The 26,710-nt window shown below is 50.0% G+C and overlaps 3 protein-coding genes across 6 annotated transcripts in view; 1 reads left to right on the top strand and 2 right to left on the bottom strand.

Annotated features, from left to right (window-relative positions):
• The window catches only part of LPIN1 (lipin 1), a 112,347-nt gene extending 95,475 nt beyond the window's left edge, over nt 1–16,872 (bottom strand). The window contains exons 1-2 of one of the 2 annotated variants that reach the window (XM_066386101.1): nt 16,774–16,872; nt 16,492–16,617 (exon numbers count right to left, since the gene is read on the bottom strand). In XM_066386101.1, the coding sequence (XP_066242198.1) occupies nt 16,492–16,572 (81 nt within the window). In that variant the 5' untranslated portion in view covers nt 16,573–16,617; nt 16,774–16,872. Of the gene's footprint in view, nt 1–16,491; nt 16,664–16,773 lie in introns of those variants that run through there. The other variant, XM_066386098.1, reaches the window with a different exon arrangement.
• Nucleotides 16,873–18,483: 1,611 nt separating this feature from the next.
• NTSR2 (neurotensin receptor 2) lies at nt 18,484–21,911 on the top strand. Its single transcript, XM_066386571.1, is given in 6 exon segments — nt 18,484–18,586; nt 19,065–19,120; nt 21,350–21,440; nt 21,443–21,517; nt 21,584–21,769; nt 21,772–21,911. Coding segments are annotated over 6 exon segments (651 nt in total).
• A 3,699-nt stretch (nt 21,912–25,610) lies between these two features.
• The window catches only part of GREB1 (growth regulating estrogen receptor binding 1), a 122,599-nt gene continuing 121,499 nt past the window's right edge, over nt 25,611–26,710 (bottom strand). For all 3 annotated transcript variants that reach the window (XM_066386094.1, XM_066386091.1, XM_066386092.1), the window contains exon 33: nt 25,611–26,382. In XM_066386094.1, the coding sequence (XP_066242191.1) occupies nt 26,219–26,382 (164 nt within the window). In that variant the 3' untranslated portion in view covers nt 25,611–26,218. The remainder of the gene's footprint in view (nt 26,383–26,710) is intronic.

Genomic DNA, 26,710 nt, shown 5'->3' with positions numbered 1-26,710 from the left:
TTGTTTTGGAGGACTTCATGGCCAGCACCGAGTGCAGGGGTAGTCAACCTTTTTATACCTACCGCCCACTTTTGTATCTCTGTTAGTAGTAAAATTTTCTAACCGCCCACCAGTTCCACAGTAATGGTGATTTATAAAATAGGGAAGTAAATTTACTTTATAAAATTTATAAAGCAGAGTTACAGCAAGTTAAAGCATATAATAATAATTACTTACCAAGTACTTTATGTCAGATTTTCGCTAAGTTTGGCAAAATAAATCTTTATAAAACAACTTGCTATAGTTAAATCTATCTTTTTATTTATACTTTGGTTGCTCTGTTACCGCCCACCATGAAAGCTGGAACACCCACTAGTGGGCGGTAGGGACTAAATTGACTACCACTGACCAAGCGTGTGTTCAGGGGTGAGGGTCTGGATTGTGTTTCTCTGTGTGTTTGTGTATAAAATTGCACCCGTGTCTCTGTTTCATGGTGGAGAGTGATCATGCCTATTTTTGCAAGATGCTTATGTATTTGTTCTTAACTATACAGCTTGTGCTTCTGAGGGTTTGATATGTGTTTTTTATTTTCTATGTGTTTCTGTGTGTGTATTTATGGCAAGATGATGAGGCTGGCTTTCCTGTGGGAAATCTAATCCCAGTATTCGCTGCTTTCTTTGCCTGTTTATGACAAGAGCCCATGCAGACCATAAACTCAGGCACATGTGGGTGTGTCTATGCAAGGAGGAGCTTTGACTGGGAAACAGGACACAGCCTCCAATGAGCGGGTGCTGATGGGTAATTTGATAAAGGCCATCATTGAGCACCCACTGTTTGCCAGGCACTGTGCCAGGAGCCAGAGATTTAGAGAAGAAGAAAACCTGGTATAATGCCCTGGGCAAAGCCCGGAGCATTGCAGAGACTCCGTGAGGGGATAAACCCCAGGGAGCTGGGGCAGTTACACAGGTTCCTGAGCACCTTGAAGCCCTGGCCTCCACGCCTGTAAGATTAGTCCCTCCAGGCTCGTGAGTGGGCAGCTCGGAGCCAAGCCACCCCTACTCCAGCTCCCCCCCAAGCAGGGCAGCAATTCCTGAGGGCATCTCATAGGCTGGTAGTAATCGTTATACACAAACCAGTCCCATGGTTAGTCCAATCAATTTGGAAACATTGGGTAAAACAGAGATAAAGATTTTTCTTTTTCTGCATAGCTTTTCCGTGCCAAGACGAAATATGCTATTGGTTTCCCAAACCACAAAACCCTGAAAGCCCCCTTTTTGCTGAGCAAATGGAGGTATGTGTATGCCAGGTAACTCACTGAGGAGCGATTCTGCTGCAGAAATAACAGGTGACCCGGGGATCAGTCATTCACCTGCCCCATCTCCACCTATTCCCCCAGTGAGATAAGGGTGTAGATTCAAGAAATTTCAGTCTGAATGGGGAGATTCATGGAATAACCCAAATGAGGGCTGGGAGGGAGGGGGGCGGGCAGTAAAGATGCGTAGGCGTGGAGGTTTGTGCCCAAGGGGTGAGAGGCAGCGATGGAGCTGAGGCCACAGCAAGGAGCTGACCCAGCCCACAGTGCTTACATCTCAGCACGGTCCCCACATACTTCTTGTGACAGACAGACCCCTGGGCGTGCGCTGAGAGTGTCACCTTAGCTAACCATGCTACATAAAACTAGTTGTATCTTTCTCATGTGTTCACATTTTTCGATGTATTAACTTTTTCTTTTCTGTATTTTGATGCTCTAATACACAAAGCCTTGCTGACCCTGGAGAGACTGCCCCTCCCAGGACTGGTCAAGGAGAGTAATCAGTGTTATTGCTGGGTCACAAAACACCTGCACTTGTGATTAAAAGAAAAACAAGCAATGTGTACTCATTTATTTTGTGTGTATGTGTATGTGTGTGTGTGTGTGTGTGTGTGTGTGTGTGAGAGAGAGAGAGAGAGAGAGAGAGAGAGAGAGAGAGATAGGAAGGGAGAGAGATGAGAAGCATCAATTCTTTATTGTGGCTCCTTAGTTGTTCATTGATGGCTTTCTCATATGTGCCTTGACAGGGGGGCTACAGCAAAGTAAATGACCCCTTGCTCAAGCCAGTAACCTTGGGCTTCAAGCCAGCGATCTTTGGGCTTAAGCCAGTGACCATGGGGTCATGTCTATGATCCCACACTCAAGCCAGCGACCCTGCACTCAAGCTGGTGAGCCTGTGCTCAAGCCGGCAACCTCGGGGTTTTGAACCTGAGTCCTCTGTGTCTCAATCCAACACTCTATCCACTGCACCACCACCTGGTCAGGCTGTATTCATTTATTTTCTTAAGAATAAAAACCTCTTACTAGTGGCCCGGTTGAAAGCAGTTGTCTGTAATTAGTTTCTTCTTCAGATTCCAGGACTTGATGAGGTCATGAGCATGCCTCTCACAGGAGCCAACCACCCTCAGCCCCTAATTCCACCACTGCCTTGATCGGGCACTCCTGGTCTGAGTCACTGTCCTCCTGTTCTAGTCACCGCTAGGCCAGGTCCCAGACAACCAGGGACCGATACCCCAGAGCCACTGGAATCACACACACACTGGCCAGTCCTATGCTGTGTGTCTGCTCCTTCCCCATGGGACATTTCTTCCCATGGTAAAGGCTCTGGCCTGCAAGTTCACCTCACTCTCTGCCTCCCCACGCGACCCTGTGTAGAGTGCCACGCCTCCTGTTCCCAGGGACCTGTGAGTGTTACAAACTTTTTCCTTCACAACAGTCATTTGCGTGTGCCTTCACACCTGAATAAAACAAGTATTGGGTACCCTTAGAACACACAGCACCCTGAACCTGCAAGACCAGGAGACACCACGATAACATGAAGATGTTGATACACATGAGAGCGGAAGGAGGACAACATAATGAGGGGACAGTTTGAGTTCAGCCACAGCCCAAACAAAACAGGCAAAACCAACCAAAAAGGAAACGTCAGCCCTGGCGACACCAATTAGTAAAACAACTACCTTCAACTGTAAAATGGATGTAAGAGTGCATTGCTACTATCAGGATTAAATGTGAATATATTTAAAACACTAGCACAGAAACAGTACATATTATACTATGCACTCAATAAATGCTATATTTTTATTATTATTACTATTATTACTATTTATTATTACTAGTACTGTTACCATCATAACATATCACTAAATAGCAATGGTATGGTTCAATTACTCGTTCTTATTTTGAGTCCACTGTGTGCACCACCTGGGCCTGGTACTGGGGACAGACTTAAGTGTTGCTGTAATTCAGGCAGAGAGAGGCCAGCGAGCGCCAGATTACTCAAATTGCGTCACATGTTCATGAAGCATCTACTATTTGTCATGCCCTGTGCTAAGTGCTGTGTTCATCCCTGGGCCAATTACAAAGATGACTAGGACATGGTCACCTGAGTTATTCATAGAAGTCTAGCAAGAAAATCAGGTGCAGAAACGAATCTCTGCAGCCCGGCTTGCCGTGTGCTCTCGCAGAGGCACGCCCGAAGTGCCAGGGTAGCCCAGCGGGAGGAATGTCTCCCGGGGAGGATGAGGGAGAGTCGGGGAAGACATCCAGAGGAGCTGGGCGTTGATGATCCGGTAGGAGTTTACCAGGCCCGCAAGGGAGGACGTGGCCAGCAGAGGAGGAGACACGAGTCATCTTGGCATGTTGTCAGCCAGTGAGAAAACACAATATAGAGCGAGTGTGGGATGCAGAGCTAAGAGAGGGAACACTGCAGATCAGGAAGAGGAGATGAAGGCTAAGGTGGAAAGAATCAGGTGCCACCAAGGCATTTTGTCCAGGGCAGTGATGACATCATGTGCGCTGTGGTTACAGAGGGGCCGTCGGGAAGCCCAGGGGTGCACAGTGGCTCCAGGGACAGGCGGTCTTAGCACCACTGAGTGCGTGCCAGCCAGGTGTGGAGAGCGGGGCTGGTCATTTACACACCTGTCCCTTGATGTCTCGCTGCCTCCCAGTGAGTTAGCTGCACCAGCATCAACTTAGAAATGAAAGAACTGAGGCCTGGAACAGCTTGACATGACCTGGCCAAGGTCACGTGCTGTGCAAGTGGCCAAGCTGAGACCCTACTCAGGTCCATCCAACCCCAAAGCCTTCGCTCTTCCGTCTCTGGTTTGCCTTCAGAGGGGCAGGGAGGAGGCGCTGAGATTGAAGGGGCAGCAGTGGGTTGAGACAGAGAAAGAGCACAATGGGACAGAGGTCAAGATAACAAAGGCTGAGACGACCACACAAGCTAGCATTCGAGGCAGCCTTGATACTGAGCTTACCCACAATGCCCTGGGCATTGTGCCCCTGACCAAGATCGGTCAAGCCCTGGATGCAGGGCTGTGCTTCTGTCCTTGGGCAGACTCTTGGGACTACACTTGGGACAGACTGACTATAGGTGACTATAAACTATAGACACCATACCCCCAGCACCCTAGTCACACCTGATACGTGGTGACCATTAGAAGCTGCATGCATTTGGAGGGATTTTACCCTGTGGACTAAGGCAGATCGATGCTACAATATGCATCTTCCTCACGGAATACTAACGCACACATACTACGTGCCAGGTATATAGTCAATTCCTGTTATTCTTCTCTAAGCATTTTGGCTTTTACCATATTGTTTTTTACTGGACAAGCTGAATTTCAGAAAGCTTGAGAAGTTATTCCAAAGCCACATAACTGACATGCTCTCTCCACTCTAAATGGCACTGTCCCCCTTTGTCCAGCTGGCCACCTCCTCCTCTCCCTCCGCCAATATTCCCAAGATTGCAGAAACAGCATTGGGCAATTTAAAAGCCCAGCTTTTAAAACTCAGGCCCTGGGCCATGAACTCAAAAGCAGGTGGGTTTCACCACCCCGGACCATGAAGAAATGGCCGCTGCCTCGGAAGACATTAGATCCACGTGATATTGTTCTTGCATTTCTCAGAAGAGGTGGGTGTCACAGGAGCCAGTCATAGCAGCCCTGATTCAGGGAAGAACTTTTCAATAAAGAACTCAGAGAAAGCCCCTTGACCTTGGGTATAGCCAGTCTGTCCTATGAAAGCTGGTCTCCTGAGACAGCTGCCGTGAAGCTGGGTCCCAGCCAGGTTGGACAGCCAGCAGCAGGCAAGAAGGGTGGTGGCCAAGGAATCAGGACCCTGCCAGACGCAATGCGTCCCCACCCCTCTGGGCTCACCCCAGTGCCCTGGAAACAACAGACCCCACGTCCCTGGGGATTCGGGGCCTGCGGGAAGGGGCACTGGAGGGAAAGGTTATCTGTTACTTAAGAGAAAATGACAACACAGTCGCACTGAACATAGCGACACTGTGGCCACCACTGGCCCACTCGCAGCCCCAGCCAGGACCGTAAGCAAAGCTGGAATCCGGGCTGGCACTTCTGCCAAAGCTGAAGAAGGCAGGACAAGTTGGGCCGGTCCTCTCCTTCTCCCTGACATAGCTGCAGGGCCCTGGGGGTGGGCGTGCTCCTGGCCTGATGGGTGGGGAGGGGTGAGATAGGACATGGGGAGGGACACAGGGGCGTGGTGGCCAGGCTCTGCTGGTGCCCACAGCCAGTGAGGCTGGCTGGTTAGGTGTGAGTCTGGCTTTCAGCCACAGAGGCACCAACCAAGCTCTTCTCCACTCACCCCTCCAGGAGCAGTGGCCTTTCCCTGCCCCGGCCAGGTCGAGTCACTACCCACGGCAGGCAAGGAAGGAGCCAGCACGTCCTTAGGGTTCAGCAAACAGGGAGCATCCTCATGCAGGGAGGCAGGCAGAATTCCTAAGTCATGACACACAGAGTCCTGCAGGCTGCGGGCTTTTAGGCCAAAGAAGGGAGAGGCTGGAGCCACAGCCTGACTCCTGGTGTAGCCCAGCATGACCACAGGGGGCTCCTTGCTGTCCCCCTGCATGGGGCCCCAGGCCAGCAGCAGTGCAGCTCCACCCTGGAAGGCAGACAGACCTCACAAGCTGCTGGGAATGCAGGAGCTGGGCAAGGTTTCTGGGAAGATGCGGCTCCTTCTAGAAGCAGCCAGGAAGCTGGCGCTGGGGAGCACATGGGGCTGCGAGTCAGCAGGGGGCTCTGGTTAAGAAGGCAGGTTCTAGGAAGGCGGATGTTGCTGACCATCTGCATTTCTGATAAGCTCCCAGGTGATGCTGACATCGCTAGTCCGAGGACCACACTGGAAGTGCACAGGGTCCTAGATTCACACCAGCTCAAACCGCAGACCAGACCATTCAGTGACGTGCCTGGCTCACATGTAGATTGTTCTAGAATCTCCAGATCAGTGTGTCCCAAACCTGGCGGCATATCAGAGTTAAAAACTGACAACTTGTGAAGCATGCCCAAGGCTCGGTGCCAGAAATTTGACTCCATAGGAATAGAATTTGGATTTCCAGAGTATTAAAAAAAAAAAAGTTGCTCAGGGCCTGACCTGTGGTGGTACAGTGGATAAGGCATCGTTCTGGAATGCTGAGGTTGCTGGTTTGAAACCCTGGGCTTGCCTGGTCAGTGCACATATGGAAGTTGATGCTTCCTGCTCTTATCCTCCTTCTCTCTCTCTGTCTCTTTCCCCACCCCACCCCTGCTTCTCTAAAATGAATAAATAAAATCTTTTTTTAAAAATGTGGCTCAGGGATTCTGGTACAGAACCCTTTCCAGAAATCCCTGCCCCACCTCACCATCCTGAGCCCCCAGGACCTGCTCTCTGCCTCTTCCATGTCTGACTCTCCAGTGCCACCTACTGTATTTCTTTTGTCTGTCCCAGTGACCTCACAGCTCCCTTCCATCCACAACTGGACATAAGTACCCAGAAAGCCTCTGGAGTGAGATCTGAAGGACATGAGGACAGCAGGCCCCTGACCCAAAATAAGATTGCTCTCCCACGTCAGCTGGTCTCAGTGCCTTCAATTTCTCAGGCTGTGCTCTCACCCCAAGACTTCAGGGGCGGGGGCGGGGCCAGAACCCTCTTTACCTCTCCATCCTGGGGCTTCACGAAGGGAAGTGAGGACAGCCTCTAACAACGATGGTAAAATTTAAGCGAAAGCTTTGAGCTAAGCATTGCCCTTTCTTCCGTGTTTATCAAAGGAAAACATCTTGGGTAGAGCAATCTCAGTCAGGTGCCTCCTGTGGTTTCTCCTCTTGGACATGAAGGAAGCAGCTTGGAGGGCAGGGGGTGGAGACGCCAGGGAAGGGGAACAGGGGGAGGCTCTTAGAGCACTTACAGCGCTATCTGCTGAGCACTTTACAGACATGACCGCTCAGGATCTAAACCTGCTCACGCCCTGGCCGGTTGGCTCAGCGGTAGAGCGTCGGCCTAGCGTGTGGAGGACCCGGGTTCGATTCCCGGCCAGGGCACACAGGAGAAGCGCCCATTTGCTTCTCCACCCCTCCGCCGCGCTTTCCTCTCTGTCTCTCTCTTCCCCTCCCGCAGCCAAGGCTCCATTGGAGCAAAGATGGCCCGGGCGCTGGGGATGGCTCTGTGGCCTCTGCCTCAGGCGCTAGAGTGGCTCTGGTCGCAACATGGCGACCCCCAGGATGGGCAGAGCATCGCCCCCTGGTGGGCGGAGCGTCGCCCCTGGTGGGCGTGCCGGGTGGATCCCGGTCGGGCGCATGCGGGAGTCTGTCTGACTGTCTCTCCCTGTTTCCAGCTTCAGAAAAATGAAAAAAAAAAAAAAAAAAAAAAAAAAAAGTTAAACCTGCTCACATCTCAAGATCGAAGGGAGAATTCGCCAACATTATACATCCCCAGGCCCCACTCTAACCTGCTGAGTCAAAGTCTCCAGCAGCAGAACCCAGGAACGGTTCATGCTCCCAGGTGATGCTGGTGTTTGAGGTGCACTGTACTACCTCGTGGAACCCTCGCGGCAGCCCGTTTTACAGATGAGGTCATTCACGTGAAATCCCTCAGGGCCAGAGCCAAAGCGAGAAGAAAAGGGGACCTGGACCTAACTTTCTACTGGTATTTTCACAGGAAATAAAAATATTCAAAATCTTGGTGGGGGGGGTGGTCCTGACCAGTGGTGGTGCTGTGGATAAAGCGTCGACCTGGAACGCTGAGGTCACCGGTTCAAAACCCTGGGCTTGCCTGGCACCCAAGGCACATATGGGAGTTGATGCTTCCTGCCCCCCCCCTCTCTCTCCTCTCTAAAAAATGAATAAAGACTTAAAACAATACTTTAATAAAAGAAAGCATGTGTGTGACTTATGGTCAAGATGGTGTAGTGAATTTGTACTTTGAGTCACCCCGCTGATCCAAACCTACAGTATATAAGAGGATAAGACAACATGATCATCGCAAGGCTCAGAAACAAGGTCAACGTCGTCATGAACCAAAGGCAGATTAGAAATGGAGAGCCACTGGTCCACGAGGCCGTGGTCCGGGAACAGAGGGTGTGGCCAGCCCCTGCGGAGGGACATGTGCGATTGGGCACAGGGACCAGGCTCCATCCACACGGAAGCTTGTCTTGAGAAGCGGCTCCCACTGTGGGAGAAAGAACTTACAAAGGTCTGCAGCCCTCTGCTTAGAGCTCAGGCTATTGCGGGCGCTGGCAGGACAAGGAACCTTTCAAACAGGAACCAAACGAAGGGGCTGTCTCGCTCAGAGCCTGTATCCCCAGTATCGCTACAAGAAAGAAGGTCTGCCACGCTGTTATGAGGCCTGGCTCTGGGCTGTACTGTGGGGCTGGGGAGGACAGTAGACTGGAGCATGTCCTCCAAATCCCCCAGCCTTAATATTGGAGAACAAGGTACTGCGGTAAGGGTGAGATGGGTGTTAGAGGAGGGAAATAACAAGTAAAACAGTCATTCAGAATGAGCCTGAAGGCAAAGCTTCTTACACTGATGAAGAGATGTAACATAAAGAAATACAGCAAAAATAAATAAAGAAATGAACAGACATATTAGATGGAATATGGACTTGCACCAAAGTTATTTCCTTGGACAGCCTGACAATGGCTCTCCATAAGTACGAGGAGGATGCTTACAGATACGGATTAAGGAACAATTCCCACTGCAAAGAGAAATTATGTAACAGAAAGAAACAAAAATGAAACACTACCCAGCAGCTAGGGGAAAAGAAACAAGTAGATGTTTTGGAAATGAAAAGTACAGCCATTTAAATTAAAACGAAAATATCACTCTGGCAAGAAATATCTCACAGGAAGCAGCCAACAAGAGAGTTCAGGAAGTGGAACGGAACAAGGAAGAACTGCACCAGCACAGCAAGTCAACCAGAAAAAGGGTAACTTGTGTCTGAGAAGTGCTGCAGAAGAGAATTAAGAGAAGCTCTTGAAAAGATGTCTGAAAGCTTTCTAAAATTGAAAAAAAAAAAAAAGCCCTGGCAAGATGCTTGTTGGTTCCAGAGGCATCCCATAGCACAGAGGTTGCATTCAGTCCCCGGTCAGGGCACAGACGGAAACAGATAAATGTTTCTGTCTCTTTCTCTCTCCTTCCTTCCTCTCTCCCTCCAATCAATCAATCAATCAATCAATAATTTTTTAAACATTGTTTATTTTTAAAAATTGAGAAAAAACATGACAGATGAGCGAAAGTAGGCTCTGAGCATCAAACAGGGCAAATACAAATGAATCTCTGTACATTGTGGTAACTCAGCAGAACACACGGTGAAGGATACAGTTGGAAAGCCTCACAGAAGACTAATGTTTTTTAAACACTAAGAGGAAATAGCTGTCAATCAACCTAGAGTGAGCTAAGGTCTAGATAATGTTTGGCTGGAGTACAAAATAATAAATAACTTAAAACTAAGGTAGACATTAAGTGCATATATTTAAAAATTAAGGAGAATCTATAATTCTATGAACCAATGTCACCCCAATAAATTCAATAATTTTTTTTTAATTAAGGAGAAGCACTAAAAGAATGGAAATTCAATCTATGGTCATAAAATCTGCTGAAGGAAAACAAAAAGATGGGATGGAGAACTATATTTTTTTCAATAGAAGTCAGAAAAGGAAAGCAAGTAAGTCAGATTTTCAGATGTAGTGATATCAATACATTGGATAACAGGAATACAGGCTCAGAGGACTTGTACAGGTCTAAAACCAGTAAAATGACATCTAAGTCAGCTATACTAAGTAAGACTCAGAAAGTGAACTAACTCCTGGTAGGTCGTGAATGCTACCTGCCTTTCTGTGATTTGGAAACTCCGTAATTGATCCTGGTGTACAGAACTGAGAGAGGCCATTAGAACTCCCACAGGGCCAGCCTGAGTTCAGGGCCCGATCAGATGGCCAGCCCCAAACCCCTTCCAACCCAGCTTTTAAGGATCCCACATGCGCATTAAGTCTTCTTCCGTTCAAAAAGTTTGCAAGATGGGACCCAAAGAGGATACTGTCTCTCCTGCTACTTCCCACCCCAACCCCACCATCACCCTAAAAAGAGGTCTCAAGTACCAGGGTCAGTTGAAAATGACCATCATCCAAGTGAAACGATCCCTGGCAGAGAACCTAATCTCTACCCCTAAGTATCAGGGCTAAGCAGACCCAGGCCAGCTGGAGCGAGCTCCCAGGAAAGGGAGAGTTCCTTCCTACAAACGCCCTGCAGAGAAAAACAGAGAGGCAGCGTTTCCGGTGGAGAGAGCATGGCCTTTCAAAGCAAGAGGAGGTTTCACTGCTGGTCCTGAGACCTCAGACCAGTGAAGTAACCTCTCTTAAACTCCTCTGCGTGTAACGGAGACCACTCATCCATTCACGCAGTTCTTAGGAGGACTGATAGGACAAAAAGGGAAATGCTTGGGCACCTGACACAGAGAAAGCTCTCAGGAAGCAACAAAAAATCACAGTAAACCCGGACATTTATCTTTTGTGAAGGCGCTCTGAATTGTCCATCAACTGGGAATACCTCGTATATTCACAAAATACCATTACACAAGACAGCCACTTAGTGTTCAACATGTAAGACTGGTCTTTCTCTCTCCAGCTGGTGACCTCTCACTCACTGGGCACTTCTAATTGGATGAAACCCAGAAACCTGACCCCATCTTGCTTTGCCATTAACGGTGAAGTGTCTATCACATGGCTATTAATAAACCCAGTTTCTGCCTGGATCAAATCCGAGAAGACGCCAACCAGCCAAGCCCCCTTTTGCTTCATTTTGAAACAACCTGGAAGTTCAAATCACCTTGTCCTTCGAACGAGAGGGTTCACTTGAGAATGTCCACAGGTCTCTTACTGTCGGCAGAAACATTTTATGTGTTCATTTCATTTTTCATTTGTCTTCCACTTGCATGGAGCAGAGACAGGATCCCTGCCCAAGGGACAGCACCCTGTAAGGGGGTATTTCTGAGCCAGGACACTGGGCCAGCCTGCTTCCTTCTTGCTCGACTGGAAAGCCCTAGAAGCTGTGTGTCTGGTGCAGGCAGTGTGCACCTGTGACCTCAGCAGACCTCTTCTTCTTCTCTTTCTTTTTTTTTACTACTCATCCCCTATTCCCATCACTCAGGTCCAGCTCCAGGCCCCCTGGCCACAAAAGGCCCTCTGACCTGCTTCACTCCCTCTGACGGCTTCCGGCCCGAATCGACAATCCTGAGTGTCCAGACCTCAGCGTTTGAAGCATAACTAGCCAGTGCCTTCTCTCCTGCTTTCTACCACACCATTTGGCATCTTAAAACATGAGAACATAAAATTAGACATGATGCCTGTTCCGTGATACACATTATTTCACGGAGCTCTTAGCTCACTGGCTGCCATTGCAGTCCAGACCACGTGTGGGTTTTTTATGCCCCCACAGGGCTGAGTGCATGCAGAGCAGACACGCAAGGTGACCTGCATTTGTAGAGAGCCCCACAGTTTGCCAAATGCTCTGATGCACATAACACACTCGGGCCTCACAGAACCAGGCAGGGAAACGGAGCTTCTCAGAGTAGCAACCTTGTCCAAGGTCACATAACCAGTCCTTTGGAATGCTGTGCCTCTAACCCTGGTTTCTAGACCCTGAGTCCTGGGCACCTCAGGGTAGTGCTTCCAAAAACACGTTAGACACGTGCCAAAAAAAGTGCATTTCTTGCTGGCAAAGAGTGCGTCCTTAACACATACGTAATTTTAATTTAAATGCATTCAGGTGTTCATACTCTTGGAAAAATAGAGAAGGAGAGAAAAATCATAATTGCATCCATGTGTGGAAACTGCTTTTGCTGTGTCCGCCCCGAGTCACTCTCGAAACACCTTGGAGAGGGAGGTGTAAATCTGCCGCTTCCCCAATGTCTCACGTCCCAGGTGGATCCAGTCCTGACCTGACTGCAGCACCCAAGGAGGGAGGTCATATTGGGCCAAAAAGAGCAATTGTGCAAGGCTCCCCAGAAGAGATGGAAACTGGCTCGAAGGCTGTGGGACACAGCACCACCCTTGGCAGATTTCATAGTAAGAGGTAATACTCCTTACCCGTGTGCTAAGTGCTTTATTGCGTTTTAACTCATTGGGTCCCCACAAAATCTGTTTGCAGGTGAGGAAATGAGGCTAAGGAAGGTGACTCACCAGACAGCAAGCCGGAGAGCTCGGCCTGAGGCCCCAACAGGGAGTCTCTTTAATCTGGTCCCTTAACCGTTAACACCAACATGTCAAAGATGGTGGCTGCAACATCCTAAGGACCTTGACCAGCACAGTTTGTGCTTCTTGTACTGACTTTAGATCCTAATCTTTGCATGAAACATATCACCACCAAACAAAACCCCCAGCCCACTCTAGCCCTGACCAGAGTGGTGGGGGAGACCACCAGGACCCCTAAATGGCAGTGAGAAAGGACCTTTGGAGACAGGTTATGGGTGAAGGGATGGCTCCAATGCCAGGCACAAGTGTGGCCTTACAGGTGTGTGCTAGGTAAGGTGATCATCCCATTCCAGAGCAAAAGGAGGCTCTATAAATAATCACATCGGGACTATCGGTCTGAACCCGACTGAGCCGGGTGAACACACAGCTGTGTGCTATGTGCTCTGGGATACCAGGATGGACGGAGACATCATCACTGCCCATGGTTGGAGACAACAGGGCTGAGAAAAGGAAGATGAGGCCAGCTTTTTTTTTTTTTTTTCATTTTTTTAGACAGGAGAGAGAGACAGAGAGGGAGAGGAGAGAGAGACAAGAGAAAGAGAAGGGGGGAGGAGCTGGAAGCATCAACTCCCATATGTGCCTTGACCAGGCAAGCCCAGGGTTTTGAACTGGCGACCTCAGCATTTCCAGGTCGACACTTTATCCACTGTGCCACCACAGGTCAAGCGAGGCCAGCTTTTAAAAGGCCTCGAATGCCGAGTTAAAATGTGTGGGTGAAGACCACACTCAGAATTCTGCTCCGTGTTAGAAGACACAGGGCCTGGACTTGCACACTTCCCCCTTGCAGTGCTAAGACCAACTGTCCCCATGGAAACGATCTGATATCTCTCTCCCACGGTATTTGCAGACCAACCTGTAACAACAGGCTGTCTTTTTTCAGGATTCATGCAACTATTAATAATAGCTACCATTTACCTAGTACTTGTATTATACTGTTAGATATTGTGAACCCCGTTTTACAGATGAGAAAACTAAGGCTCCAGGAAATCAAAACTCATAAATGGCAAAACGGGTGATTGAGCCCAGGCTCAAAGCACCTGCCCCCATCCCCCCTCCCCCACCCCCTCCCCGGTTCACCCTGGGTCCTACGTATTTGGTGCAAAGTGTCTGCTTTCTATCACAGGCTGGACGCCTGACCAAGATGAATGCCACCTTGCACGCCCTGACTACACAGAAATAAAATCCCGAGTGGCCGAGGAACAAACCTGCAGACTTAGCTTGTGAGGAACGCCCTGTCCTCCCAAAGACAGGCTGAGCCCTCGGCCTGCACAGCTCCACCTCCAGGAGCTCTGATTATTGAAATCCTACTCTTCTCCAAGGCTGGGCTCCAGTGCCAGCTTCTCAGAGACAGACGCCTTCCCTGGCCCAGCCCGGCCAGTTGGAATTCCTCCTGATCTGTGTCCCCACCTTCCCCCCCGGGAACGTGGCAACTAGCCGGGTGCGGGTCCACTCACTCACGTTCTGCTTTGACCTCCCACAAGTGGGGACCAGGTCTGCCCATCTTTGCACACCCCATGGGGCTCCACACACACTTAAGGCCCAGCGGTCAAGTCCACAGGCTTTTGGGATGACTGTGGTCAGCGTCGCAGATGGAAGGTGCCACCGTAACAGGTGCCGCCGGGGCGCACAGAGCCGCCAGCCGCCCCTCCCCAGCCCCAGGAAAGGAAGTACCCACGAGGCCCGAGCCGCCTTTCACTCTCCCCAGAAGCATTCAGCCTGGCCCGGGCTCCTGGCCGCAGCAGCTGCAGGTTCCTAAGCTTCCCGCATTATAGTCAGTCCATCTGTGAGGCTGACTCCGTTTCCTGCTTCCTGGTTCAGCTCTGCTCTGCAGAAGACCCCTCTGGGCCAGGCCTCCGTCTGTCCTCAGGGGCTAGTCCGGAGGCCGGCTCTCCCACTGGCGGCCAGTTAGGCTTCCGAGGTCCCCAGTGTGCAGCCACCCTCCGCACAACAGGTCAGATTCTTCTAGATATGGGCACCAGCCTGAGTCGCACCCTGTGCCCAGGGCCCGCGCTGCAGCCCCAGAGTCCGGTGACCTCAGCGCCCTCCCTGCCATGGAGGCCTGCCCCCACGCCAGGGACAGAAAGTCAGTGTCACATAGCAGGGTATCCAGGCCACAGAGGGACAGCACACGGGCCACTAAAGGTTTTAACCCAGAGTTTTAGAATTAAGCACATGGGCAGTGTGGGTTGGAAGAGTTATGGAATAAAGGGGACAAGAGGTGGAGCCAAAATCCCTTCTGTGGCTCGGTTATAATAGCCTTCAGGAAAAGGGAGCAAAGTCCCAGATCTCTGTGTGTGAAGCCCCCGGGCTTGCGAGAGGCGGGGTGGCTGGACTTCTACTGTCTTATTCACACTTTGCTGTATATTCTAGATCTTCTACAAGGAACATGCTTTCATAATCAGGAAAAATAAGTAATAATCAAAAACTATGAGCAAAAAGCAGATATTGCCAGCGCTCCCTTGGATCACATCATCTGGAGGGCGCCAGGATGACAGCGCCAGGGCTGGGCTGGCCCCCAAGCTGCTGGGCGCAAGTCCCAACCTCGTAGCCTTAGTTTTCTCAGCTGTCAAATGGGAATAACGGTGTCTGCTGGGTTGTGCAAGAGAGATGCTACCCACGCTAGGACCTGAGGGTCAGAGCTGCAGAGACTACCGGTCACAGTAGTGGATGTGGGAGGTTTTATGGGAGTCCAGCATTGCCCATTGGGAGAAGCAGGTGCCCTGATTGGCCAGCACAGGGCTGCTCCGTGTGAGCGGCATTCCAGGAATGGAAAGAGAACACGGTTCTCTCAATCCCAACTAAGTACAAAAGCAGTCTGTTTCATCCGAGTGCGGGGCCGTTGACCTCACAGCACTCCTGGGGGCCCCACCCTGCCTCAGCCTGTGGAGGGAGGGTCATCCAGCAGCCCAGAAACTTCGGCAGCCATCCGTCCACTCAGCAGCACTTGCCCAAAGGGCCAAGCGGTAAGTGGTGGCGGAGGAGGGAGCAAAAGCTGCATCCACTTCCATCCTTGGGCACCCCACTGCCCTCCGCCTGAGCTCCCACAGCAAGCTGCCCTGAGAGCCAGCCTGACCGCAGGGACAGGTGACCAGCAGCTGGGAGGCTCTCCCTGCACATGCCACACGCCCCTCCCTCATTTCCACGAGGAGGCAGAAAGCCCAGGTTCTCTCTGCTTCCAGACATGCGGGCCCCCCGAAACCCTGGATTGCCAGCCCAGCCTTCTGCAGAGGAGGACCAGAAGTGGGCAGTCGCCAGATGCCACCAGAGGTGAGATTTAACATATTATGCTCGTTGCAGCCAAACCTCTGGCCTTTGGAAGAAACAGCAAGGCCTGTATTCTAGCCCACGCCCCACCCTCAGTACCCTCTTCCACTTGCAGTTATCTGAACACCCTCTGCTCCTGCTTTTGGGGCTGTAAGCAAAAAATAACTACTTTTGAGTCAACCTTCTGCCCCACCCCACCAGAAAGCCCTGGCGTGCAGGACAAGCTCTCACAAGGCAGGGCGGGACAGCCAGCCACTGGTGCTGGAGCCCAGTGGCGCCCAGAGCACACACATCACACCCTGAGACGCCAATTGTTAAATGTCTGCATGGGGGGCGTCACTGTGACGCTTGGGCCCCTCCTCTGCCCTTATGCACAGACTGGTGAGGTCCCCGCACCATGCCTGGGGAGGGGCAGCCGGAAACCCTCAAAACACCCCGTGTCCCTCCTTAGTGACCAAAGCAACTAGTTATTTTCTATCCAAAGTAAAGAAAAAGAGTCTTGAATTTTTGAATAAGTTCTAAAACCTCCATAAATGCAACCTTCGTAGCAGAAAGCAGCCGGTCTCGCCATTTATTTGAAGAAATGCAAATGCACAAATCCTAAATGATACCCTCCCGGCACAAATGACCCCGTGGATCCCCTGGACACACTCCTCCTAGGGATGGCGGTGTGCAATGGCCACGCACGGCTTACCCACGACCAAGGCGAGTCCGGGTGGCTCTTGTCCTGCGAAGACTCCCAGCTGGAGCCGCAGGTGCTGTCCTGCTTCTCCATGGCCCAGCCCAGGATGCGGGCTGCCTGCACCACCACCAACAAGCCCTGGGAGAAGAGTGTCGCTCAGTGACTCATTTCACACTCTCAGGAGCAGGACACTGAACCCCTGGGATGGGCGGCTTCCCTTTCCACCCCAGGAGCCCGGCCAAGTCACAAGGCTCAGGGAGAGGGCAGAGTGTTGAATTGCAGATCCTCTCCTACCTGGGGACTGGCTGACCACAAGGAGACAACTCCAGCCCCTAAGCGAGGCAGGGTGCCGCAGGCACCAGCTTCTCTGGACTGGGGGAGGGGAGACGGGCTGGGCGCAGGACCCCTGCTGGCCGGCAGCCAGCACTTGATTCATTCTCTCCTATCCAGCTCTCTCAGGTGCCATACGACTCAGAGACTAACTTCCCCAAGGTCACACAGCATTAAGGACAGAGCTGGGATTCAGACCAGAGGGGATTTGATAGGAGGAGGTGAGAGGGAGGGACCATTTCACGTGCTGGGGGGCAGGAAACCTCGCCAAAGGCTGTGCAGATTACATACGAACGCTCTGGGGAACCCTTTCTTCTGTTCCTCCGAGTCACCCCCACATCGCTGGAGAAGTCAGAAAAGCTCAGGTCAGTGGGCCACGGTGGTCACCTCCCTCAGGCTCAGCCGCGTCCATCACCACGACAGCTCTCTGGTTTGGAAGACTTCTCCCACACCAGGAGCTAAGCAGTTAAGCTGCATGCTGGTGTCTAACCTGCACAGCCACCCTATAAGGTTACAGGTCAAAAATAGGAGCTTGAAGAACTGGCCTCGGGTTGCAAGGCAGGAAGGAAGTCGCAGCACAGGGCCAGGCTGACTTCAAAAGCAGGGTGGGCAATCCAGCTCCCATCCTGCCAGCAGTTGGGGTCTTGAGGTGATAAGCCCGGGTTTCAGAGGGACCTGCAGCCGGGTGGTAGAGACACACATAACGAGGGCAGTTCCCGGGGAGGCTGAGAGCAGACAGCTGCTGCAAGAGTGGGTGACAGAGGCTTTGGTCTGGTGTGACAGGGACAGAGTGGGGGACACTCTGTGATCTCACCCTGAGAGAGAAAGGGGGAACCCCTGCGCCCATGGCAGGGTAAGCCAGGGCCTTTAGAATCTGAGCACATGGGCGAGGGATGCCATGGCCTCTGAAAGGAAGAAGGTTAAAGAGAGAACAGTGGAGGCAAACATACAGCCAAGTGATGAATCAGGCTCTGACAGCTCTTACCACTGAGACCCGCCCCAACTCAAGTCTCTGCAGCCTGCGACTCTGCGACTGCCCCTGACGTCTTCCAACTCTAGCCAGTCGGCTCTTTGAAGCACCCTCTTTGGTTTTCCACATCCTTCCCCAGCCAGGCTTTCTCTGGTTTCACTGCGGTGCCTCCTCCTTGCAGAGGGGGCCCCCGACCACAGATCCACCCCAGGTGGCTTGAGAGAGAACAAGAATACATGAATGGTGCCAGCGTGTCCCGGCTAATGCCATGGGTCAAGCTGCCCACCCCTTACAGGTTCAGGAGTCAGTGGCTTCCCCAGGTGCCGCCTCTGGTCAGCCTTACAGCTGGGGGCCCCCACCCCACCCCTGGAATATTTCCCACAGTCTGAATGCCCCAAAATGTCCTAAGGTGTCAGGGAGACCATGGCAACACTTTAAGACACTTTTACTGAGCTGGGTCACCCCACTCTTCCTATTTTTAATTCATCCTGTCGAGATATTTTAAGGACCTCATGACCAACCGGTGATAAGATGTAGCCATGTTTACCATTTAACCGGAAATCTGATGGAAGCACAGTACGTACACAGGGGGGCAGTTGTTCTGACCGCAGCAGACCTGGCGTCCTTGCTTCGGCCAGGAAGGCGCAGTCCTGGGCAGCCTCCGGGAAGGAGAGGGGACATGATGTTGGGTGCTCTGGGCCCGGATGGTGGCTCCCAGCCCTGCCGACAGCGCGTGTCACCTGCAGGACAATCAGGCTAACAGGCATGTTGCTGCTCTGGAGGGAGGGCCTCTGAGAGCCAGCACTGGTTTGGCTGGCTCACCTCGAAATAGGACGTGAGCCATGACAGGGCTCCCAAGCTGAGTGATGGTTACATCTCAGAACCTGAGTCACACAAACCTGGGCCATCGGTCTGACTCTGACCTTTAGACGCTGTTCTGACTCAGGGCAAGTCCCTCAGCTTCTAAGAGCCCTCACTTCCTTATCTGGGAAACACAGGGATAAAAATAGTCTCCCTCTCATCAGACTGTTGTGGGGACACTTGAGGCCATGCACCAAGAGCCCTTGACACACTGCCTGGCAGCTGTTAATCCTCACCATCACTCTGAGGGAGGCTTTAATGGCTCCATTTCATAGACAAAGAAACCGAGCCTCTGTTGTAGGTTGGATTTCCGTAAGCTCTCCCACTTGCCCTATAACAGAGCTCCAGGAGTCCATCGCCGCCCCAAGGCACCGCAGCTAGAACCACGCTGACCTTCTGAAACACTTCCGTTGTTTGTCCCCAGCTGCAAAGAACCCAGAGGATGTCCCTCCCTCCAGGCTGCCAGTGCAGAGTCTGGCGGTGACCTGTGAACCAAGAGCACTTTGGGTTTTGCCCTTTCTGAACCTTAGTTTATGCTCTGACCTCTTTCCAGAATGCCTTGCCCCCCTCCCCTTTTCACACTTGTCCGCTTTCTAGGCCAAGGTCAAACCTCCTTCCACGGAACCTTCCCTGATCTCTCTGCCCCATCATAACTGTTCCATCCTTTGTCCTGTTGGGGATAGGATGAGGTTGAGACTGACGTTTCTGAGTTCCTTCCATGTGCCAAGTGTTTTTGTGCACATGTCCTCTCTAATTCTCAGGGTTAGGTATTTTCCTTTTCCAGGAGAGGAAATGGTCACGGAGAAGCTCACCTGGCCAGGAGGAGGTGGAGCTCGGAGTCCTCACTGTCCACTCCCCTTAGCTGACACTGACTGTGTGCCAGGGAGTTAATAGAGTTCATGTCTCATCATCCCACCCACCTTAGGGGCCCTTAGGATGAGATCCAGCCCTTACTCACCCTTAGCTCCAACAGTACCTCACAGTGGGGAAGGCACATCAGATTTTTTAAATTAATAAACTAGTAGGGGGTTTAGAGCAGTTTAGATTCATGACAAAACAAAGTACAGAGAGTTCTCATATATCCCGTTCCCACACTTAGACAACCTTCCTCACTATCAGCACCCCACATCAGAGGGGTCCCTTTGTTACAACTGATGAACTACATTAACACATCATTGTCACTTAAACCCTTAGTTTACAATAAGCTTCCCTCCTGGTGTTATATATTCTGTGGTTTTGACAACTGTATAATGACATGTATCCAGCATTGGAGCATCGTACAGTCGTTTCACTGCCCTAAAAATCCTCGGTGCTCACCTTGTCATCTCTCTCTCCCTCCACGTCTTCTCATGGCTTCTTAATAGCACATTTCTTTCTACCACTGAACAAGATTCCATTGTCTGAATGGACCACAGTTTATCCATTCACTTGCTGAAAGACATCTTGGCGGCTTCCAAGTTTCAGCAATCATGAATAAATGTGCTACAAACGTGTGTGTAGGTTTTTGTGTGGATACAAGTTTTTCCAACTGCTCTGAGTATATAGAAAGGAGTGCAATTGCCAGGTCCTGCGATAAGGGTATGTTTAGTTTTGTAAGAAACCGCCAAGCTGTCTTCCAAAGTGGCTGCACCACGTTGCATTCCCAACAGCGGTGAATGAGAGTTCCTGACACTCCACATCCTTGTTGAGATTTTGTGTTGTCACTGACAACAGAGTTTGGCCATTCTAGTAGGTATGTATCAATAACTCATTGTTATTTGAATTTGCATTTCCCTGATGACACAGATGAGGAGCGTCTTTTCATATGCTTATTTGCCATCTGCATATCTTCTTCAATGAAGTGTATATTAATGTCTTTGGCCTATTTTTTAATTGGATTGTTGGTTTTCTTATTGTTGAACTTTCAGAGTTCTGTGTATACTTTGGATAACAGCCCTTTATCACACACTTACACTAGGTCAGTCAAGGTCCCAATAAAAAGCAGCAGGGACACTTCCTCCCTCTGCTCCAGGAATGACATCCTCAAAGGACTGGGAAAGGGTGATACCATGAGAATGCATCTGCCAGTGACAAAGTACTTCCTTGGGGATATCAGTGTGGCATTGAAACAGCCATCACCGAGAACAACAGCTGCAAAATGATGACGTGCTGGCAAGTCCCTGAGCAGGTGTCTCTGGGACAGTGCACAGCGGCACACCCCCCGGTGCACACTACGCGGCAGCTCCCAAGCTTTCACATATTCCCTCATTTATTCTTCACAGAGACTCCACAATGTAGGTAATATTTTTCAAATGCACAAATGGGTTGCAAGGGGTTTAAGAAACTTGTCCAAGTTCATACAGCTAGCATGTGAGTAGCATTCAGCCCAACAATAGTCTATCAGGTCCTAAAGGAGGCCACTTTGCAGCCAGCATGGGCTTCTCTGGGTGGAACTGAACTAGAAGTGTAACTATGGCAACAGGCTTACATTCTCAGTCATGCATTTGCTCAGGGGCACCCTTGGGGAGAGTGGGGTCATGTCCTCCCAATCTGGAAGTTCTCAGAGACTTGGAGGCACTTGCTAACCAGGGGCTCGCCCAGTCTCCAGGGAGCACAGGCTGTGGAAGGGGGATAGAGACCAGCAGCCCACCAGAGGTAGACCCAGCCCCAGCGCAGCCCAGCGCTGAACCTGGACTTCCATCTGGATGTGGGCAGGGCCTCTGAGCCAAGGTGCAGTTCACTGAGAACACTGCACTCATCTTGGCGCTGGGCTCAGAGAGCAATGCGCTGTCCGCACCCGTGGTGCTGAAAACGCGGGCCGGGCCCCAGGGCGCCTGCGCTACCGTGTTCTTGCTGTCTTGCTGCTGCTGCTGCTGCTGCTGCTGCTGCTGTTGGGCACCTGCGCTACGTGTTCTTTTGCTGCTGCTGCTGCTGCTGCTGCTGCTGCTGCTGGTCGGCGTGCCGTGGAACTCTACAACTTGTGTGGTTCCACTGATCCTGGTCTGCAGAGATCTGGGCCGCGCGCCTACGCCATGGTGCTCGGCGTGTCCAGCCCAAGCGCACAGTACTGCCTGGTTCTGCACCAGACCCTGTGCGCCCACCACCTGCTGACGCCCCACAGGACCCGCATCCTGCTGTCGCTCGTCTGGGTACCTCGCTTGGCCTAGCCCTGCCCGTTGCTGTCATTAAGGGGCAGAAGCAGGAGCTGAAGTCTGCGGACCGGGAACCAGAAACTGCCTCAGGCATGCTCCCTGTGCTAGAGACCCGTGGCTCACTACATATTTCCACCTAGGTAAGGCTACATTTTCACCTCTAATACTCAGGACAACCTAGAAAATTGGGTCTCATTGCCCCATTTTACAGCCAAGGTGAAGCCTTAAGAGAAGTCCAGAATTTAAAATTAACTCAAAGTCTCTTTCTTCCCACCCTTGCAGAAGTGGTAACCAAATATTATTGGGTGTAAGAATTACCTGGAGGGGTCTATAGAGGTTTCACAACCCACCCCATGCTTCTGCTCTTATCAGCAAAATTGGCCCCGTGACTAGCTAGACAGACAGAACCCCCAGTGTAATGGGGTTTTGTGCAGAACATTCAACATTAATAGCAATTTCAGAAGAAATACATATACCAACTGCAGCCTTAACAAGAATACAGAAAACCATAAAGTTAAACCCAATAAAAAAGCATTTGCTTCAGAATTGCTTACCATGGTCTCTATAAAGAGAATTTTTCAGAACCAGCTAGAAAGCAGCCCTAATTTCTTTTTAATCCAGTTCCTATAGCAGACATTTTTGCAGGTTATCAAATTCCTAACCCAAATCTGGACCTGATAATAAAGGAGACAAAATATATATATACTCAAAACCTGTGCACACGCACGCGTGCACACACACACACACACACACACACACACACACACACAAGGACCCTCACAGCCGCAGAATAGTAACTGGTGACACAAGGACCTCGACAATGGTCAGAACAGTGGGAGCTCCTCCTTCTACCATGACATCAGGTAGATTCATCATGACCTCCAACCTCAGCAGTCCAGTCTGAACACTTCCTGCCGCAATGCTGGCCCATGCACATCAGGGCCATGGAGCATGGGACACTCATCGACCTCCCAGTAGCCTCCACAGGGTTCTGAGCTGTGACAGAATTAACTAGGGGAATAGGTAATGCACTGCTGCACCCTGATCTGACCTTGGCAATAAACCTGTCACTGCATACTCAAAATGCCTGATAGCTGCGTTCCACCACTTCTCATAGCCTGGTCACACCTAGGCTGTACCTATTTTGGAGTTAGACAGACTTTGGGGGAAAGTATCAAGCAAGGTATGTGTCGAAAATATGCTACTTGCCAAGTTCATGTGGTGCAGACTGACCAACACAATGAAACTGTGAAATGTGCTAGAGGCAGACTTTTGATGGTATATGCATGAATTCTTTTAGTATAATTGCATTATTTAACAAATACATTAAAAATATATTTAAATTAAGGTCCTGGCCAGTAGGCTCAGCAGGAGAGTGTCAGCTGGGCATGTAGATGTCCTGGGTTCGATTCCCTGCCAGGGCACACAGGAGAAGCACCCATCTGCTTCTCCACCCTTCCCCCTCTCCTTTCTATCTCTCTCTTCCCCTCCCACAGCCAAGGCTCCATTGGAGCAAAGTTGGCCCAGGCGCTGAGGATGGCTCCATGGCCTCTGCCTCAGGTGCTAGAATGGCTCCAGCTGCAACAGAGCAATGCCACAGATGGGCAGAGCATCGCCTCCTAGTGGACATGCCGGGTGGATCCCGGTCTGATACATGCAGGAGTCTCTCTGCCTTCCCATATATACATATATATTTAACTTGAGACATACCATCTGTTATTGTGTTAACACAACAAAATAACCAAATTCAAATTAGGATTATTTTGGTTCACCTTTCTTTTTAATGTCTTATCAGTGAGTTCACTGTCTATATTAATCAGTTTTTAACCAATAAAATTGCTCATGGCTTTTGAAAGTTAAAAAACCTGTAGTCTTTCCAGAAAGATTTTAAAATTCCAAAGATTAATTACTACCTTTAAACATATGTGTTTTGACTGGCATTAAAGTTACAATTTGGTAAGTATGCCACTGTTGATAAAAAACAAACAAACCTTGGTTCTGTAACAAACTAAAATCATTGTCATGAACAGTGCTGTATTCTTCTCTTGGTGTTGAGTTGTGAACGTTAAGATGAAAAAGCACAGTTAAGAAACTAAACATTTTAAAAAACAAGGTACATAAACTTGTTTTTCATGTCAAAAAAAAAATCAAATACTAATACAAGGCTAGTAATAGAAAACAGCCGTTTCCTCTCAATTCTAATTTTTATTCTCTAGTCTACACATAACTATGTAGCATCCACTATTTCTGTGTGTAGGGGAGAGAGTTGTCTTTTTTTCCTGAGATAAAGGCAGAGAGAGGAAGCGAGAGAAACATCAACTCGTTTCACTTAGTTGTGCCATTGTTTGCTTCTCATATGTGCCCTGACCAGGGATTGAACTGGCAATCATGGGGTCGAGCCACTGCCCTCGGTGCTCTGGGGCAACGCGCTAACCACTGTGCCACTAGCTAAGACTACCATCCATTAACTCTCACTGCTCTCTGCCTAAGTCAGCTGAGTACGGGAGTATGGCAGGTAGAGCTGCTCCAATTACTTCCATTAACCATCCTAACAAAAGCCCCGGTCCCCTTCCAACTCCTTTAGCCACTGTGAAGCTCAGAGAACCCCTAAAACCTTCTTCCTGCATGGCAGGCTTCTTGGTACATTTTCAGTTGCACTTTCCTCCGTTTCCAATTGTCTGCTTTTCATCTTTCAGTCATTCTCCCACATGTTAATATTAAGTCATTTGTACAGATTTCTTCTAAGTTCTTTTCCAAAACTGTCTTTTCTGCCATGCCACTCGAGTTTGAAGCCACTGGCCACACATTTTCCTCTCAAAATGATGTAATTAATACCCATTAAAGAAACAAATGCATTACTTTACTTTAAAGGCTGGTACAATTATTTAAGTTTAAATTAACTAATAAAATGGGGAGAACAGCACAAAGCTGCCTATTTACAAAAGACAAATACAACTAAAGGAGGTAAGTTTTTATTCCAAAATAGGAATGATGACATTACGAAGGAAATGACTTTATAAACAGTGATCTGAATCTTTTTTACCCATGAACTTTTCTTAGGGGAGAAAAGATGGACATTTATTCTTTGGCATCATCTTTTAAAATTGTTTCTTCCTGAACTATTATCCACGAGTGCTTATCCCTATGATAAATACACAAAAGTGAGCTCTGATGACCCACTTCTCGAGTGCCGTTCGACCTTTCCTTTGGTCACAGGCCACTCCAGAAGCAGCGTGGTGGGGAAGACGGACTGTGGCAACCAGAACCCAGCAGTCTGGCCTGTGCGTCTGCTCCCTTCCCGCCCTGTTATCTTGGTGAGGTGCACCTCAACCTTCTCATCTTTCAAATAGGAGAGTAATTCCACCCACCCTGTGCTATGGGAAGGATTTATCAAGATCATTAACTGTGAACACATGTGGCCCAATGGCTGGCCTGTAGGTAGTGCTCTATAATGCTAATTAAAAAACCCCTCTGGCAGGCAAGTGAAAGTGTATCATGGGACATCCCTGTTATCATCTGGTCTGTCCCCCTTCCTTTCTGGTCAGGGACCAAGCATTCATAAGAAAAGACAAGCTATTTAAGGAACTGAAAACTGAGCTTCATTAAATTGTGGTCAGAAGTCGAGTTATCAAGTTGTTTACGTATCACTTTGGCTGTTTTTATTTCAAGTAAGCCATTTGGTCCTCTTCCCTTTGTAAGGCAAATCTGTTTCTTAAGGTCCACCTGCATAACCAAATGTTCTTCCTGAAACCTTTTAAAGAAAGTTTCTTTTCACTTTGGCCCTAAGAGATAGGGTATTTACCCTGTAATGTGCTATTTTAATAGGATCATATTTGCTCTGAATTGTAACAATTTGTCTTTATTAAAGTTGATACCTCTGGGCTGGCTTTTTAAAAAGCAAACTACTAGGCAATTACCTAACTCTTATTCAGTGACCCACTTAGCTTTTCCTTGTCTGCAGCCTTGACAGTTACAATGTTTTTCTAGAATATTGCTTTGTGGCAGACAATAGGGAAACCCACATAGCTCAAATCCGCACACATCGCCTGAAATCCTGGCACCTCTGCGAGATAATCCAAGAGGCTGAGAAGTCAAGTCAAGTCCTTTGTCCATGGAAGCATATGGATGACCAGACAGTAGGCAAAACTTTGTTCTTCGTAACATGGACATTGACACAGCCCAGAGCAATGCGGCTGGCCCAGAATGCGGGAGGGAGGTTGGGTTCAAGTTCCTGCTCGCCCACCCACCGATACTGGTCACTCTCCAGAAGTCTCCATCACCTCTGGGCCTCGGTTCCCTAGCGCACACCACGAGGGGCTTGCACAGGACAGTCTCTGGAGCCCATTACAGGTCAAACATCCCGTGGTTTCTAATTCTTCCTTCAGCCTCAACAGCGTGAGATTCCAAGGCTCCATCTACTCTTCCCAAAAACCCGCTGGTGCCTCTGTCAGATGTGTCGCCCCGTCAGAAAAAAGAGCGGTCGGTCCTCCTTGGCATTGGCCGTCTGGAATTCGTCACGCAGTCGGAACTGCCACTCCTCCTCCAGCTCTAGGCGGACCACCGTCTGGCGGAGGGAGTTCCGGTCCTGACAGATCACACACAAGGTTGCACCTGCACGGACACGACAGAGGCGTGGGAGGAAGACAGGTGAGTTTATCCAACCAAAACCTACTGTCTGTATTCTGCATGCTAGAAAGAAATACACGAATGCTGCTTCGAAGAGAAGGACCAGATGTCCAAGGGACCTCCTCTTGCCTCTGGAATGCTTCACAATCTTAGCAAGACAGATACTGCGCTGAGATTGGCAGGTCTGGCAAGGGATGTCACAGAGAGGCAGGAGAAACAGTGACAGAGAAGGGCACGGAGGAGGAGAATTGAAAACATGATGGTCAGGCCCCAAACCTAGCTTTCTCAGCTGCAGCCCTGGGTGTGAACTGGC

Source organism: Saccopteryx leptura, chromosome 5 (assembly GCF_036850995.1).
Source record: "Saccopteryx leptura isolate mSacLep1 chromosome 5, mSacLep1_pri_phased_curated, whole genome shotgun sequence".
NCBI classification, from domain to species: Eukaryota; Metazoa; Chordata; class Mammalia; order Chiroptera; family Emballonuridae; genus Saccopteryx; species Saccopteryx leptura.
This window is presented reverse-complemented; position numbering and strand designations above follow the sequence as displayed.